Source organism: Pristis pectinata, chromosome 1, assembly GCF_009764475.1.
Source record: "Pristis pectinata isolate sPriPec2 chromosome 1, sPriPec2.1.pri, whole genome shotgun sequence".
Lineage (NCBI taxonomy): Eukaryota > Metazoa > Chordata > Chondrichthyes > Rhinopristiformes > Pristidae > Pristis > Pristis pectinata.
The window spans coordinates 46,667,283-46,681,200 of NC_067405.1; the positions used below are offsets into that span (position 1 = coordinate 46,667,283).

Here is a 13,918-nt window from a genome sequence, read left to right on the forward strand (position 1 = left end):
CGGAGGCCAAATGCTGAGGTGTTTAGAGTCTTAAAATTAAAAAAATACTCAATGTTACGAAATGGTTTTAATTAAAAAAAATAAATTAAATGCCTTCCTCAGTTCAATCTGTGCTGTATGGTTTAGGTAGTCTTGTGGCAAAGATAAACTACTTAAAATATGTTTTTGCAGATTAACGATAAACATGTTCATCAAAATTTATGGGCAAGTGCCTTCAAAAGATCTTGTAAAAACTCGAATGAATGTTTTGATTTGTCGTATTTCTAGTCTGCAAAATTCGCGTGGAATATTGAAATGTGAAGCGTTTTCGGAAGTTTTTATTTATAAAAGTTTAATTATTGCTAAAATACTGAAAAAGATTGCAAAAAAGAATTAGAAGGACAATGCAGCTACCTAGAACGATTGAGCGGCCTTGCAGGTTTAATAGAGGTCTTTAAAAGTAGGAAGGTATTCAATTCTCTAACAAGGTGGATATGATGAAGCCCTTTCCATATCTAGGTGAGCACAAAATAAAAGGACTTGTCCAGCAGTGGAGGCTGACTTTACTTAATCTGTAGAAACTCGACAAAAACAACTTGTTGAAAGGAACGACTTAGTGTGAGTCAAATGATCCTAGTTTGTATCTGATTTTAGTTCTCTTACGTTTTGCATAGTCAGTACAGCTGAATATTGGACAGGGTCTCAGAGCACCAGGGGTTAGGGGCAAATCCTGGCAACATACTGAGATTGTAGTGGTTTGTCTGCCATTTGGATTGAGACTTTAGACTCTAAATTTACCTGTCCTTGTGATATGATGGCCTTGAAAAAGATTCTTACTTATGAAAACATATTAGGAGGCCATTCAGCTCATCAAATCCAAGTTGGCTCCTAGCAGAACAATCCCATAACCATTGCAGGTAATGGTATTTTTATGTGCTTGCTTTTCAGGTTTGGAGGAAGCAGCTGAAGAGGCCTCAGTGATTTTGTAGCTAGTACACACTACAGAAATAGTGCAATGATGCTGAAGGGTGTGAACATTAAGGATGGAAGCTTGGTGCCAGTTAAGTGAGCTGCTTTGTTTTGGATGATGTCACACTTGAGTGCCATCAGTACCACACTCATCCAGGCAAGAGAAGAGTTTTCCAAAACATACCTCAAGTGTTTTTATAGATATGGAAAAGCTTGATGAATCGGAGGTGAGTCACCAGCCTCTGACCTGCTCTTGGGGTCCCTTAATTTATACTGTCCAATGAAGTTTCTGACCAACAGTGACTCTTGTACGTTTGATGGCATTGAAGTTAATAATTGTAATCTCATTGAATGTGAAGGGTAGATGATTAGACCTTTTCTTGTTAGAGATGGTCATTGCACTTGAGTGCCACAAAGGTTACTTGTCTCTCATAAAATGTTAACAGAAAATGTTGGAAAGTACTGGAGAGTAGATCAATGGGATATTATTTGGCTGAATATTTATTACTTAGCAGGAGTGAACATCACCAATCGTCTGTCCCGGTCCAACTACATAGATGCCACAGCCAAAAAAGCTCATCAGTGCCTCTACTTCCTCAGGAGGCTAAAGAAGTTTGGCATGTCCCCTTTGACCATCACCAATTTTTATCGATGCACCATAGAAAACATCCTATCTGGATGCATCATGGCTTGGTATGGCAACTGCTCTGCCTGTGATCACAAGAAACTGTGCATACAGCTCAGCACATCATGGAAACCAGCCTCTCCTCCATGGACTATCTATACTTCTTGCTGCCTTGGTAAAGCAACCCACCTGGACATTCTCTCTTCTCCCCTCTTCTATTGGGCAGGAGATACAAAAGCCTGAAAGCACATACCACCAGGCTCAAGGACAGCTTCTATCCTGCTGTTATAAGATGATTGAACGGTTCCTAGTACAATAAAATGGACTCTTGACCTTTCAATCTACCTCGTTATGACCTTGCACTTTATCATCTACCTGCACTGCACTTTCTCGGTAGCTGTTACATGTTATTCTGCATTGTCTTACCTTGTACTACCTCAAAGCACCGTGTAATGAATTGATCTGTATGAACAGTATGCAAGACAAGTTTTTCACTGCACCTCAGTACAAGTGACAATAATAAACCAATTCCAATAATATTTCAATTCCAATTTGTCCTGTTTTTTATGACCAGGCCATACCTGGGTAATTTTGGATGTTATTGGGTAGATGCCAGTATTGAGTTGCACTCAAACAACCTGACTAGAATTGGGTCTTTTAACTGCTGCACATCTTCAGCATTACAACCAAATATTGGCAGGAACTTAACTTTTTCTTTATAACCAATGTTCTCAGCCAATCCTTAATACTACATGGATGAAATGAATTCCTGGGAAATTGATCTTAGTGAGGGCAGAGTCCCCAGGAGGAAGCCACAATGGATCACTTTGTATTTTTGGATGAAGATAACTGCAAACATTCTTGTAGGTTTTGAAACCTCCTCCTTCCATTGATCCATTGGACCATTCATGACTTTGTGGCAGGATGGTAGAGCTGTGATCAGTTTCATTGATTGGGGGATTACTTAACTCTGTCCAATGTACATTGCCTTCACTATTTATCATGGATAGAGTTCAACGCTGAACATTGTTCCAATCTGACACCTCATTTTTAGATACTCCTATTGCAGCTCCTGGTATCTGTACTTCTCAATGAACTAAGGTTGATTCCCTGCCCTAATTATAATGATAGATAATGCTTTTGCTGATGTGATGCTACATAGATGCCTAAATTTGTGCTGCTGGATTTGTTTTCAATGTATTCCATTTGGTATAATGGTAGTGCACAACAACACAATACTTACTTGCATATTACGACACAGATGTAGGATAACAGTCCACCTAGTTGATGCTAACTCCAAGCACAGCTATCCCATCAATCTCATTCTCCCTTGAATTATTCCCCTGAAACCTATTCTCTCTCACCTGCCCACCAACATTGCCCTTTTTACAATAAGGCGCAATTTATAGTATCCAATCAACATACAAGCACATTTTTGGAATAGATAGAACAATATAGCACAGTACAGGCTGTTTGGCCCACGATGTTGTGCCAACCTATATAAACCTACTCTATGATCAATCTAACCCTTTCCTCCTACACAGCCTATACCCCTCCATTTTTCTTACATCCATGTGCCTATCTAAGTGTCTTTTAAATTTCCCTATTGTATCAGCCTCTACCACCAGACCCGGCAGTGCATTCCAGGCACCCACCACTGTCGGTAAAAAAAACTCTTACATCCCCCCTAAACTTTCCTCTTTTGACCTTAAGCTGGCGTCCTCTGGTATTGGCTATTGCCGCCCTGGGGAAAGGGTGCTGGCTGTCCACTCTATCTATGCCTCTCATAATCTTATACACCTCTATGAAGTTGTGTCTCATCCTGCATCACTCCAAAGAGAAAAGCCCTAGCTTGCTCAACCTTTCCTCATAAGACATGTTCTCTAATCTAGGCAGCATCCTGGTAAATCTCCTCTGCACCCTCTCTAAAACTTCCACATCCTCTCTACAATGAGGCGACCAGAACTGAACACAATACTCTAAGTGTGGTCTAACCAGAGTTTTATAGAGCTGCAACATTACCTCGCAGCTCTTGAACTCAATCCCCTATGACTAATGAAGGCCAGCACACCATACGCCATCTTAACCACCCTATCAACTTGTGTGGTAACTTTGAGGGATCTGTTCCTCCACACTGTTAAGAATCCTGCCATTAACCCTGTACTCTGCCTTCAAGTTCAATCTTCCAAAGTGTATCACTTCACACTTGTCTGAATTGAACTCCATCTGCCACTTCTCTGCCTAAATCTGCATCCTGCCTATATCCCTTGTAACCTACAACAACCTTCTACATTATCCACAATACCTCCAACCTTTGAGTTATCTGAAAACTTAGCGAGCCATCCCTCCACTTCCTCATCTAAGTCATTTACAAAATTCACAAAGAGTAGGGGTCTCAGAACAGATCCCTGCTGAACACCACTAGTCACTGACCTCCAGGCAGAACACTCTTCACTTACTACTACCTGTGGGCAAGTCCATTTTGAAGCCACGCAGCCAAGTCTCCATGGATCCCATGCATCCTATCTTTCTGGATGAGCCTACCGTGGAGAACCTTGTCAAATGCCATACTGAAGTCCATATATACCACATCCACTGCTCTACCTTCATCAATTTGCTTTGTCACCTCCTCAGAAAACTCAATTAGGCTCGTGGGGCATGACCTGCCCCCTCACAAAGCCATGATAAGACTCCCTAATAAGACTTTGCTTCCCCAAATGCTCATAAATCCTGTCCCTCAGAATCCCCTCCACTAACTTCCCCACCACTGATGCAAGACTCACTGGTCTATAATTCTCAGGGTTATCCCTTTTACCTCTCTTGAACAATGGAATGACGTTTGCCATCCTCCAATCCTCTGGTACCACTCCTGTGGCCAGGGAGGATGCAAATATCATCGCCAATGCCCCAGCAATCTCTTCCCTCACTTCTCGTAGTAACCTGGGGTATATTCCGTCCAGTCCCAGGGACTTATAGAATCATAGAACAGTACAGCACAATACAGGCTCTTCGGTCCGCAATATTGTGCCGACCTTTAAACCTTGCCTAAGACTATCTAACCCCTTCCTCCCACATATCCCTCTATTTTAAATTCCTCCATATGCTTATCTAGCAATCTCTTGAATTTGACCAATGTACCTGCCTCCACCACCACCTAGGCAGCACATTCCATGCCCCAACCACTCTCTGGGTAAAAAACCTTCCTCTGATTTCTCCCTTGAACTTCCCACCCATTACTTTAAAGCCATGCCCTTTTGTATTGAGCATCGGTGCCCTGGGAAAGAGGCGCTGGCAGTCTACCCTATCTATTCCTCTTAACATTTTGTACACCTCTATCATGTCTCCTCTCATCCTCCTTCTCTCCAAAGAGTAAAGCCCTGGCTCCCTTAGTCTCCCCTCATAATGTATACTCTCTAAACCAGGCAGCATCCTGGTAAATCTCCTCTGCACCCTTTCCAAAGCTTCCACATCCTTCCTATAATGAGGCGATCAGAACTGGACACAGTACTCTGTGTGGTCTAACCAGAGTTTTGTAGAGCTGCATCATTACCTCGCGATCTATCCTAATGTTTTTCAGAAGCTCCAACATTGCCTTTCTTAACCTCAGCATGCTCCAGCACATTAGACTGTTCTACACTGACCTCACATTCATCAAAGTCCCTCGCCCTAGTGAACACTGAAACAAAGTATTCATTAAGGACCTCCCCTACCTGCTCACCCTCCAGGCAAATATTTCCCCCTTTATCCCTGAGCAGTCGTAGCCTCACTAATCATCCTCCTGTTCCTCACGAATGTGCAGAATGCCTTGGGTTTTTCTTTAATTCTACTCAGTAAGGCCTTCTCATGTCCCCTTCTAGCTCTCCTGAGTCCCTTCTTAAGCTCCTTCCTGGCTACCTTATAATTCTCAAGAGCCTTGACTAATTTTTGCTTCCTAAAGCTTAAGTCTGCTTCCTTCTTCCTCTTGACTAAGTATTTCACTGCACTTGTCAACCATGGTTCCTTTACCCTACCATCCTTTCCCTGTCTCAGTGGGACAAAAATCTATCAAGAACCCTGTGTAAGTGTTCCCTTAACAGCCTCCATACTTCTTCTGTACATTTCCCTGAGAACATCTGTTCCCAATTTACCTTCCCAAGATCCTGCCTAATACCATCATAATTAGCCCTCCCCCAATTAAAAACTTCCCTATATCATCTGCTCCTACCTCTGTCCATGGCTATGCTAAATGTCAGGGAGTTGTGGTCACTATCTCTGAAATGTTCAGCCACTGAGAGGTCTGTCACCTGACCAGGTTCATTACCTAATATTAGATCCAGTATGGCCTCTCCACTAGTCGACCTGTCCACATACTGTGTCAGGAATCCTTTCTGTACACACCTAACAAAATGGGAGGAAATGGATGTGGGAGGAAACCAGACTTCCCCAGAAGAAACCCATGTAGTCACAGGAAGAATGTGTAAACTTCACACAGTGGGCACCCAAGGTCGGGAGCAAACCTTGGTCTCTGCAGTCAAGGTCATGTAGTTTTATTCCTTGTACTGATTTGCTCACTATCTGTCACACACCAGGTCTGGTAACTGGAGAGACAAAGGACTGCCGATGCTGGAATCTAGATGAAAAACACGGTGATGCTGGAGGAACTCAGCAGGCCAGGCAGCATCCGTGGAGAAAAGCAGGTGGTCAATGTTTCGGGTCAGGACCCTTCTTCAGGACTGAAGATAGGAAAAGGGGAAGCCCAATATATAGATGCAGGTAAGAGACAGTGATGGGCAGATGCAGGGGAAGAGGGAAGAGCAGATCTATGGGGGGATGGGTCAAAGGTAAGGGGAGAGAGAGGGGAAAAAAGTTGGAAAAAAGAGGCTAGGAGAGAAGAAGCATGGTGGGGGAGGAGGGTGGATGTTGTGGGAAAGGGGGGTGGGGTGGGGTGGGGTATACTTAAAGTGGGAGAATTCAATGTTCATGCTGTTAGGCTGTAAGGTTCCAAGATGGAAAATGAGGAGCTGTTCCTCCAGTTTGCACTTGGAATTCTCCTGGCAGTGGAGGTCCCATCCAGGGACCCAAACAGTCCTTTCAGGTGAGACAGAGATTCACCTGCACCTCCCTTAATATCATCTACTGCATTCGGTGCTCCAAGTATGGCCTCTTCTACATTGGTGAGACCAAATGCAGACTAGGTGACCATTTCACAGAACACCTGCACTCTGTCTGTAACCGTGATCTGCATCTCTCCATTGCCAGTCACTTCAACTCCCCCTCCCACATTATCACTGATATGTCAGTCCTCGGCCTCCTTCGCTACCAGGTGCAAACTGGAGGAAGAGCACCTCAATTGCTGTCTTGGAACCTTGCAGCCTAATGGCATTAATATTGAATTCTCCCACTTTAAGTAATCTCCACACGCACCCCCACCATGCTTCTTCTCTTCTTCCCTTTCCTAGCCTCTTTTTTTCCAACCTTTTTTTCCCTTTCCTTATCTTTGACCCATCCCCAGTGGATCTGCTCTTCCCTCTTCCCCCGCCTATCACTATCTCTTACCTGCATCTACCTATCAGCACCATGTTCCTACCCCGCCTCCCCTCTTTCATCTACCTATCACTGCTCTGCTTTTGCCTCCTATATATTGGGCTTCTCCTTTTCCTATCTTCAGTCTTGAAGAAGGGTTCTGACTGGAAATGTTGATCACCTGCTTTTCTCAATGGATGCTGCCTGGCCTGCTGAGTTCCTCCAGTATCATCGTGTTTTAGGTCTGGTAACTACATCAGTACACAGCCAGCTTGGACAGTGATGGTCCTAATGAGACCCACCCACAATCCAATTCTTTGTCTTTGTACTGCTGCTTCCAAGTAGTTTACAACATGGATATGAATGTCTTCTGAAGGAAGTAGTAAGCAGCAGGACTTTTTTTCATAGATTGGTAAAGGTAAATTTTGTGTCAATTCTTTGAGGTGATACTAATGTGGTAGATAAACAAATATCATTTAACGTTATTTATATGGATTCTCATGGCATTCAACAATTTCTATATAAGAAAGTGTTAGCAACATTTAGAATGTATGGAGTTGGAAACCACCAATTAACTTGATTAGGAATTTGGTTAGCTGGGAAATGACCAAAAACATTAGGAATTTTAGCTACATACTTAAACTGGCGGGAGGTATCTGGTGTTATCATCAGGATTTCTATACTGGGGATGCAGCTTCTCATCATTTTTATGAATAACTTAGAGGAAGGGATGGAGCCGTGTCCCTCATTTTGTTGCCAGTGGTAAGTTATGAAGCAAAGTACTGCTGGGAATGAAATCTGCAGAGGGACGTTGATGGATTCAGCAAGTGGGCAAGAACATATTAGATGGAGTCCTGTGCAGGAAATTGTTTGAGGTGATGCACTTTCAGTCTATATATAAAATGTAGCCCGAACGCCAGAGGCTCGCGCTCGACAGCCCCTGAGCCCCGAGCCGTTTCTATAGTGAGCGCACATGCTTATTGTGGTCACGTGGGCAGCGGAGCGAACCTGGGTTAAATGAAGGCGGCTTCGGGCAGCTCCTGACGCCGGCGATGGGCCGAGCCGGTTTAACGGCGCGGGAGTGAGGGCGAGAACCGGGGGGGGGGGGGGGGGGAAGGAAGGGCGTGTGTGCGCGCGCGCCCAGCTCGGCGGCCTGGCAGCCGCGGAGTCGAGCGGCGGTCGGCGTGAGCGGGGCCGGAGCGCCCAGGCGCCGGGTATCATGACAGCGTTAGCCGCCGCCTCCTTCTTCTCCAACATCTGTAATTTCGGTGGATGCGGCCTCACCTTCAACACCCTGGCAGAACTTATCGAGCACATTGAAGACATCCATATAGGTAGGTGGCAGCGGCGCTGGTTGGCACCGCAGCCTGCACTTGAGCTGTCAGCGCGGAGCGGCCGAGGCCTGGCCTGGCCTGTGATGGGTTCGCGGGAAGCTGAGCGCAAGAGGTCTCCGCACTCTAGTTATTAGTGACACTTCATGCCTGGTTAAATGCACCGACAAAAGCTGCAGCTGTGAGCAGGTGGCGCCGGGAGGGAAGCATTGTCTCTGGGTGGCCTCAGGGCGCGGAAGTGAGAATAAATTGCAGAAGGGGAACTGCCCAACCTTTGAGTCTTATCTTGAAACATACCTTTCTCACCTGATGCAGGACGGTCGTAGGTGAGGATCCTTTTAAGGAAGGGGCAAGGAGAAAGGGTGTGCACGCAGAAACCGTGTTTAAACCTCCAATTTGTTCTCTTTTTCTTTCCACTTAAAGGGCTAGTGTGCTTATTACACATCTATTGCAAGGACACGAGGTTAGCCTTTCTGGATGTTTTCTTATGGTTATATTCAGCAGCGATTGCTTTGGTTAATTGGGACTCCCGCTCCTCTTTTTGAAGACATTCCAAAAATATCTTCATGCTGTTAAAACGGATTTTGTTTAATACACTAAAATAATTATTTATATTGCTGGTATATTAAATGAGCTGGACCCTCATCTGTTTTCATCCTAACTGAAGATTGGCTTGAACCATAAAAATCAAACAAATCTTTGATCTGTTTTGAAAAGCTATCTTGCTTTTAAATATGCTGGGAACTTGCAGACCTCCTTGCCTTAATGTTATTTGAATTTCATAAAGTTACTCAGGCACCTTGCCTTGGTCACCTTTAAAATGATTAACTTGGTGTTGACAGTAATGGGATCAATGTTATTAGTGTTATAAAAAAACTAATTGATACTTGGTTAGTCTTTGTTGGCCTGATAGTTTTTCATCCTGTAAAAAAAATACTAAAGGTTTTGACAACATATTTATTTCAGGACCTCTTTTAAAAGTTATTGCAAAGTTTTGAACAATTGTTTTTGTGATGGTGCAAGAGTGCAATTTCTTGTGGATAAAAGTTTCTTTCCTGATTGTCAATTTATCTGTCTGAATTTTTCAAAAGTAATGTTTGTTACTTCACCAGAAAATGTGATAATTTTGTACAAACTAATTTGTAAACAAGAAAGTACTTCAGTTGTTTGGATACAGTGTTGCCTATATAAACTATGTTGAATTCATTCATCTTGGAATGTAATGAAGATGTCAAAGTCAAGTTTATTGTCATATGCACAAGTACCTGTATGCACAGGTGCAATGAAAAACTTATTTGCAGCAACATAACAAGCACATAGCACCATGTGAGCAGCATTCACAAGAAAAACATAAATTAAACATTAATTATACACAATTTTTGCAAGAAAGAATAAAATTAGAACAATAAAAGTCAATTTTAATGCAAAGTAATCGAAGTGGTCATACTGTTGCTAAACTAAGGTTTTGCCAGTTGGTTCAAGAGAAGTAGTTGTTTTTGATAAATCTGGTGGTGTGAGACTTCAGGCTTCTGTACCTCCTGCCCGATCGTAGCTGTGAAAAGATGGCATGGTCCGGATGGTGAGGATCTTTGATAGATGTTGCCTTCTTGAGGCAGTGCCTCCTGTAGATACTACCAATGGTGGGAAGGGATGTGCTTGTGATACACTGGGCAGATGTCCTTGGCTGTTAAACTGCTGAGTACAACAAGATGTTTAGTTTCTTTCTACATTGCTCTGGGGCTGCAGACAGATCAGAGTTTTAGGTTTAATTGAGAACAAATTAGATTCATAGAGCCCACTGAGTCAGCACTGAACATCAATTACCTATTCACATTAATCCTAAACTAATCCCATTTTTATTCTCCTCACATCCTTGTCAATCCACCCCCCCCCCCCTCCCAGATTCTACCACTACACACAAGAGGCAATTTAGAATGGCCAATTAACCTACCAACCCGCATGGAAACTGGAGCACCCAGACTCAGAATTGAACCTAGGTCCTTGGTGTGTGAGGCAGCAGCTCCAATAGCTGCACAGTTGTGCTGCCCATAAAATTAGTAGTTTTGTTCATGCAGTTGTATATGATTGCAGTGGGATAGGGATGGTCTTTTCAGGTCAAGTCGCATGGTTAAAGAATGAAAGGGATTCTGTGCTGCCATACTTTGTGGGTATTTTTTGACATTGGGTAATAAAATACTTGTATCATTCTGTTATTCGCTTGCCTCTTTTTCCTCTTGTGCTTTTTGAGTTCAGTTCTAAAGCAGTATTCTCCACACATCCTTGTGTGTGCACCTAGTCAACTATTGATTATAAGCCAATTCTGTAACTAGGGGAGGGTACTGGAGGTAGGTAAACCAATGTGGTCCATAGAGGGACATTTCCTTAACATGATTACTTGATATATAAGTATTAGGCATGTATCTTCTCCTTATTCCTCTTATTAGTTGTCTTATTTTCCAGAACAATGGGTTCACAGAGTACTGTAAGCTGATGACAGATGTAGTCAATTCATTATCACCTGGGGGGGGGGGGGGGTAAAAAAGACATTTCTCTGATTCTTTTAGTTTTAAATGTATGAACAACAAATAAAACTAGAAAGTCATACATTTTCTCTCGCTGTTTTCTCCTTTCTTTGGAAAACCACAATAGGGTTCCCCTTGTCCCTGCCTTCCAGCCCATCAGCTTCCGTGCTCAGTGACTAATCCTCTGTGGTTCTTGGCTCATTGAGCATGATTCTACCATAAAATACATCTTCCCCCTTCTTTTCCTTCCTTTTTCTAACATCCTGAAGAAATTGTTTGCTCCATGAAGTTCTGGCCCACTTTTCAGTCACCATCAATACCCTACCTCTTTCCCTAAAAAGCCTTTCCATGCATGCACAGGAGATATGATCCTTGGCCTTGTATCTCCCAATTATCACCACTCCAGCCTTTTTAAATTCAGTATATTGCTCCCAATGTTGTCTTCTTCTGAAGGCATCAAACACAAAATTTTGTGATTGCATTGTAGAACACATTCATTCAGTCTGAAGTGCAATTCCAAGCTTGCTTTATTTTGCTGTCCCACTCCCATTCCACCTGTCTTCAGCCTTCACCCAATGAAGGTGAAAGGTTTCTGTTCAAGGAGCAGCAATTTTTTTTTAAACAAAGCACAATACCATCTTGAAAACACATTAGGTTCAACAATTTTAGTTTATGATACAGCTCTTCCTATCCACTTCTGCTTAACTCATTTTTGCACCTCCTTTTGACTTGCACCATTGTCTCTTCTGTCAGTTAACCTCTACAGGTTTCCAATTATTTAATCCTTCCATTCCCTATGCTTTTCCTCTGCACTTCAAAATATGACAATAAATTTGACTTTATTTATAACTTTTCCCTTCTGATGCTGCCTTGCGTTGAGTATTTCCTGCATTTGCAAATGTAGGATACAGATGAATTTCTGAGGGCAGTAGATTTGAGAAGAACTCTGCCAGGTGAGTAACTGCAGTATATTTTATGGACATGGAAATTAGGAGCAGTAGTAGGCTGTCCAGGCCTTCAAGCCTTTTCTGGCATTCAAGATTATCATAGCTGATCATCCAAATTCAGCTTTCTTCCCCATGTCCCTTGATCTCTTTAGCCATAGGTACTTGAATATATTTAGTGATTTGGCTGTAAATCGTCTTCTGTAAGAGAGAATTCCATAGATGTGCTACTCTTCAGGTAAAGAAATCTGTCCTCATCTGGATCCTAAATGGCCTGTTCTGTATACCCCTGGTTCTAGACTTGCGGAACTTCATGCCTATATCCGGTTTGTCTTGTCCTGTCAGAATTTCTATAAGTTTCACTTTTCTAAGCTCCCAGTGAAAACAAGATGAATTGTCTCAAACTTTCTTCATCTGTTAATACCATCAACCCAGGAATCAATCTGATGAACCTTTTGTTGTACTCCCTCATTACAAGAACATCTTTTCTCAGATGAGGAGATCAAAGTTGCACAACCAAGGCCCAATAAAATTGCAGTAAGACATCTTTGCTCCTGTACTTCAATCCCTCTTAGTATGAAGGCCAACACATCATCCACCTTAAGCACCTGCTGCACATCATGCTGACTTTTGTAAACTGGTGAACAAGGATGCCCAGGGCTTGCTGCACCACTCCATTTCCTAACCAATCACAATTTGGATAATAATCTGCCTCTAGTTTTTGTCACCCAAAGTGGATAACCCCACAATTATCATCATTGTAGTGCATCTGCCATGCACTTGTCCACTGACTCAACCTATCCAAATGACTCTGAAGCCCCTGCATTCTCCTTACAGCTGAGTTCCCACCCACCTTTTGTGTTGGCTGCAAACTTGAGATGCTACATTTAATTCTCTCAACTAAATCATATGTATGTGTACTACATATTTATATATGGGACCTTGTGAGGAAGTAAAAGGTTAAGGAATTGTTACTGTACATATAACTAATGAAAAAAGTACCATGCACGCAAGCCCCTGACTCAAGACCAGGTGGTTGTCTTAAAGTAATGAGCTTGATGGTTGTCTTTGTATCTTAGGCTCCCCAATTGAAATTGGTGTAGCCGCATTGTTTAAGTGTGTGACAAGGACTGTATAAATTAATGCCTGCCCCTCTGTATTGTGGAGACCTCCAATAAAGACTCTGCATGAGTTAGAGGAGAATTCTCCCTGGCAGTATACTGCTAATAAACACGTTTTAACAGAATTAATCCCTGGCACTATGTGATTTTTTTTTGCAGCAGGCAGGAGTGGGAACTTAAATTGGGATGACACTTGTTAAAAGCCTTCTGAAAGTCCAACAACATCCCATCTACTGGATCTCTCTCACCCATCTTCAAAACATTCCACTAATGTTGTCATGCATGATTTCCTTTTGCTCTGCCATTACACCTTTAATAATGGACTCTAGCACTTTATTCACAACCAGGTGCAGACTATAGGCCTTATGGATTTATCAGCCTTCAATCCCATTAATTTCCCTAATGCTATTTCCCTACTAATATTGAAATCCCTTCAGTGCCTCCCTTTAATATAGATCCTGAGTTCCCAACGTTTTTGGGAGTTTATTCGGGCCCTCCTTTGTGAAGATAAACCCAAAGTATTTTTTCAATTGGCCTGCCATTTCTTTAGAGACATACAGCATGGAAAAAGGCCATTTGGTCCAGCTGACCAATGGGCACCTATCCGTATTAATCCCATCTTCCAGTGCTTGGACCAAACCCTTCAATATCTAGGCGATTCAAGTGCTTGTTTAGACACTTCAATGATATCAATGACTCTGCTTCTGTCACTCCCTTGGGCAGTAGATTCCAGGTACTCTCCTCTCTGGGTGGAAAAAAGTCCCTCTCAGATTCCCTCCAAATCTCTTGCCCTGTACCTGAAATCTGCATCTTCTTCCTATATCTACCTCTCAGGGGAAAAGTTTTTTGTAGTCTACCTTGTCTATACCCCTCAATTTTACATGCCTCAGTCATGTCCTCATCTGATGCATGGAAAAAAAGATGT

The 13,918-nt window shown here is 42.7% G+C and overlaps 1 protein-coding gene across 1 annotated transcript in view; it reads left to right on the forward strand.

Moving 5' to 3' along the window:
- Positions 1 to 8,208: 8,208 nt before the first annotated feature.
- Positions 8,209 to 13,918, forward strand: part of LOC127572227 (juxtaposed with another zinc finger protein 1-like) — a 117,956-nt gene continuing 112,246 nt past the window's right edge. The window contains exon 1 of the mRNA XM_052019183.1: positions 8,209 to 8,409. Within this exon, the coding sequence (XP_051875143.1) occupies positions 8,295 to 8,409 (115 nt within the window). The 5' untranslated portion in view covers positions 8,209 to 8,294. The remainder of the gene's footprint in view (positions 8,410 to 13,918) is intronic.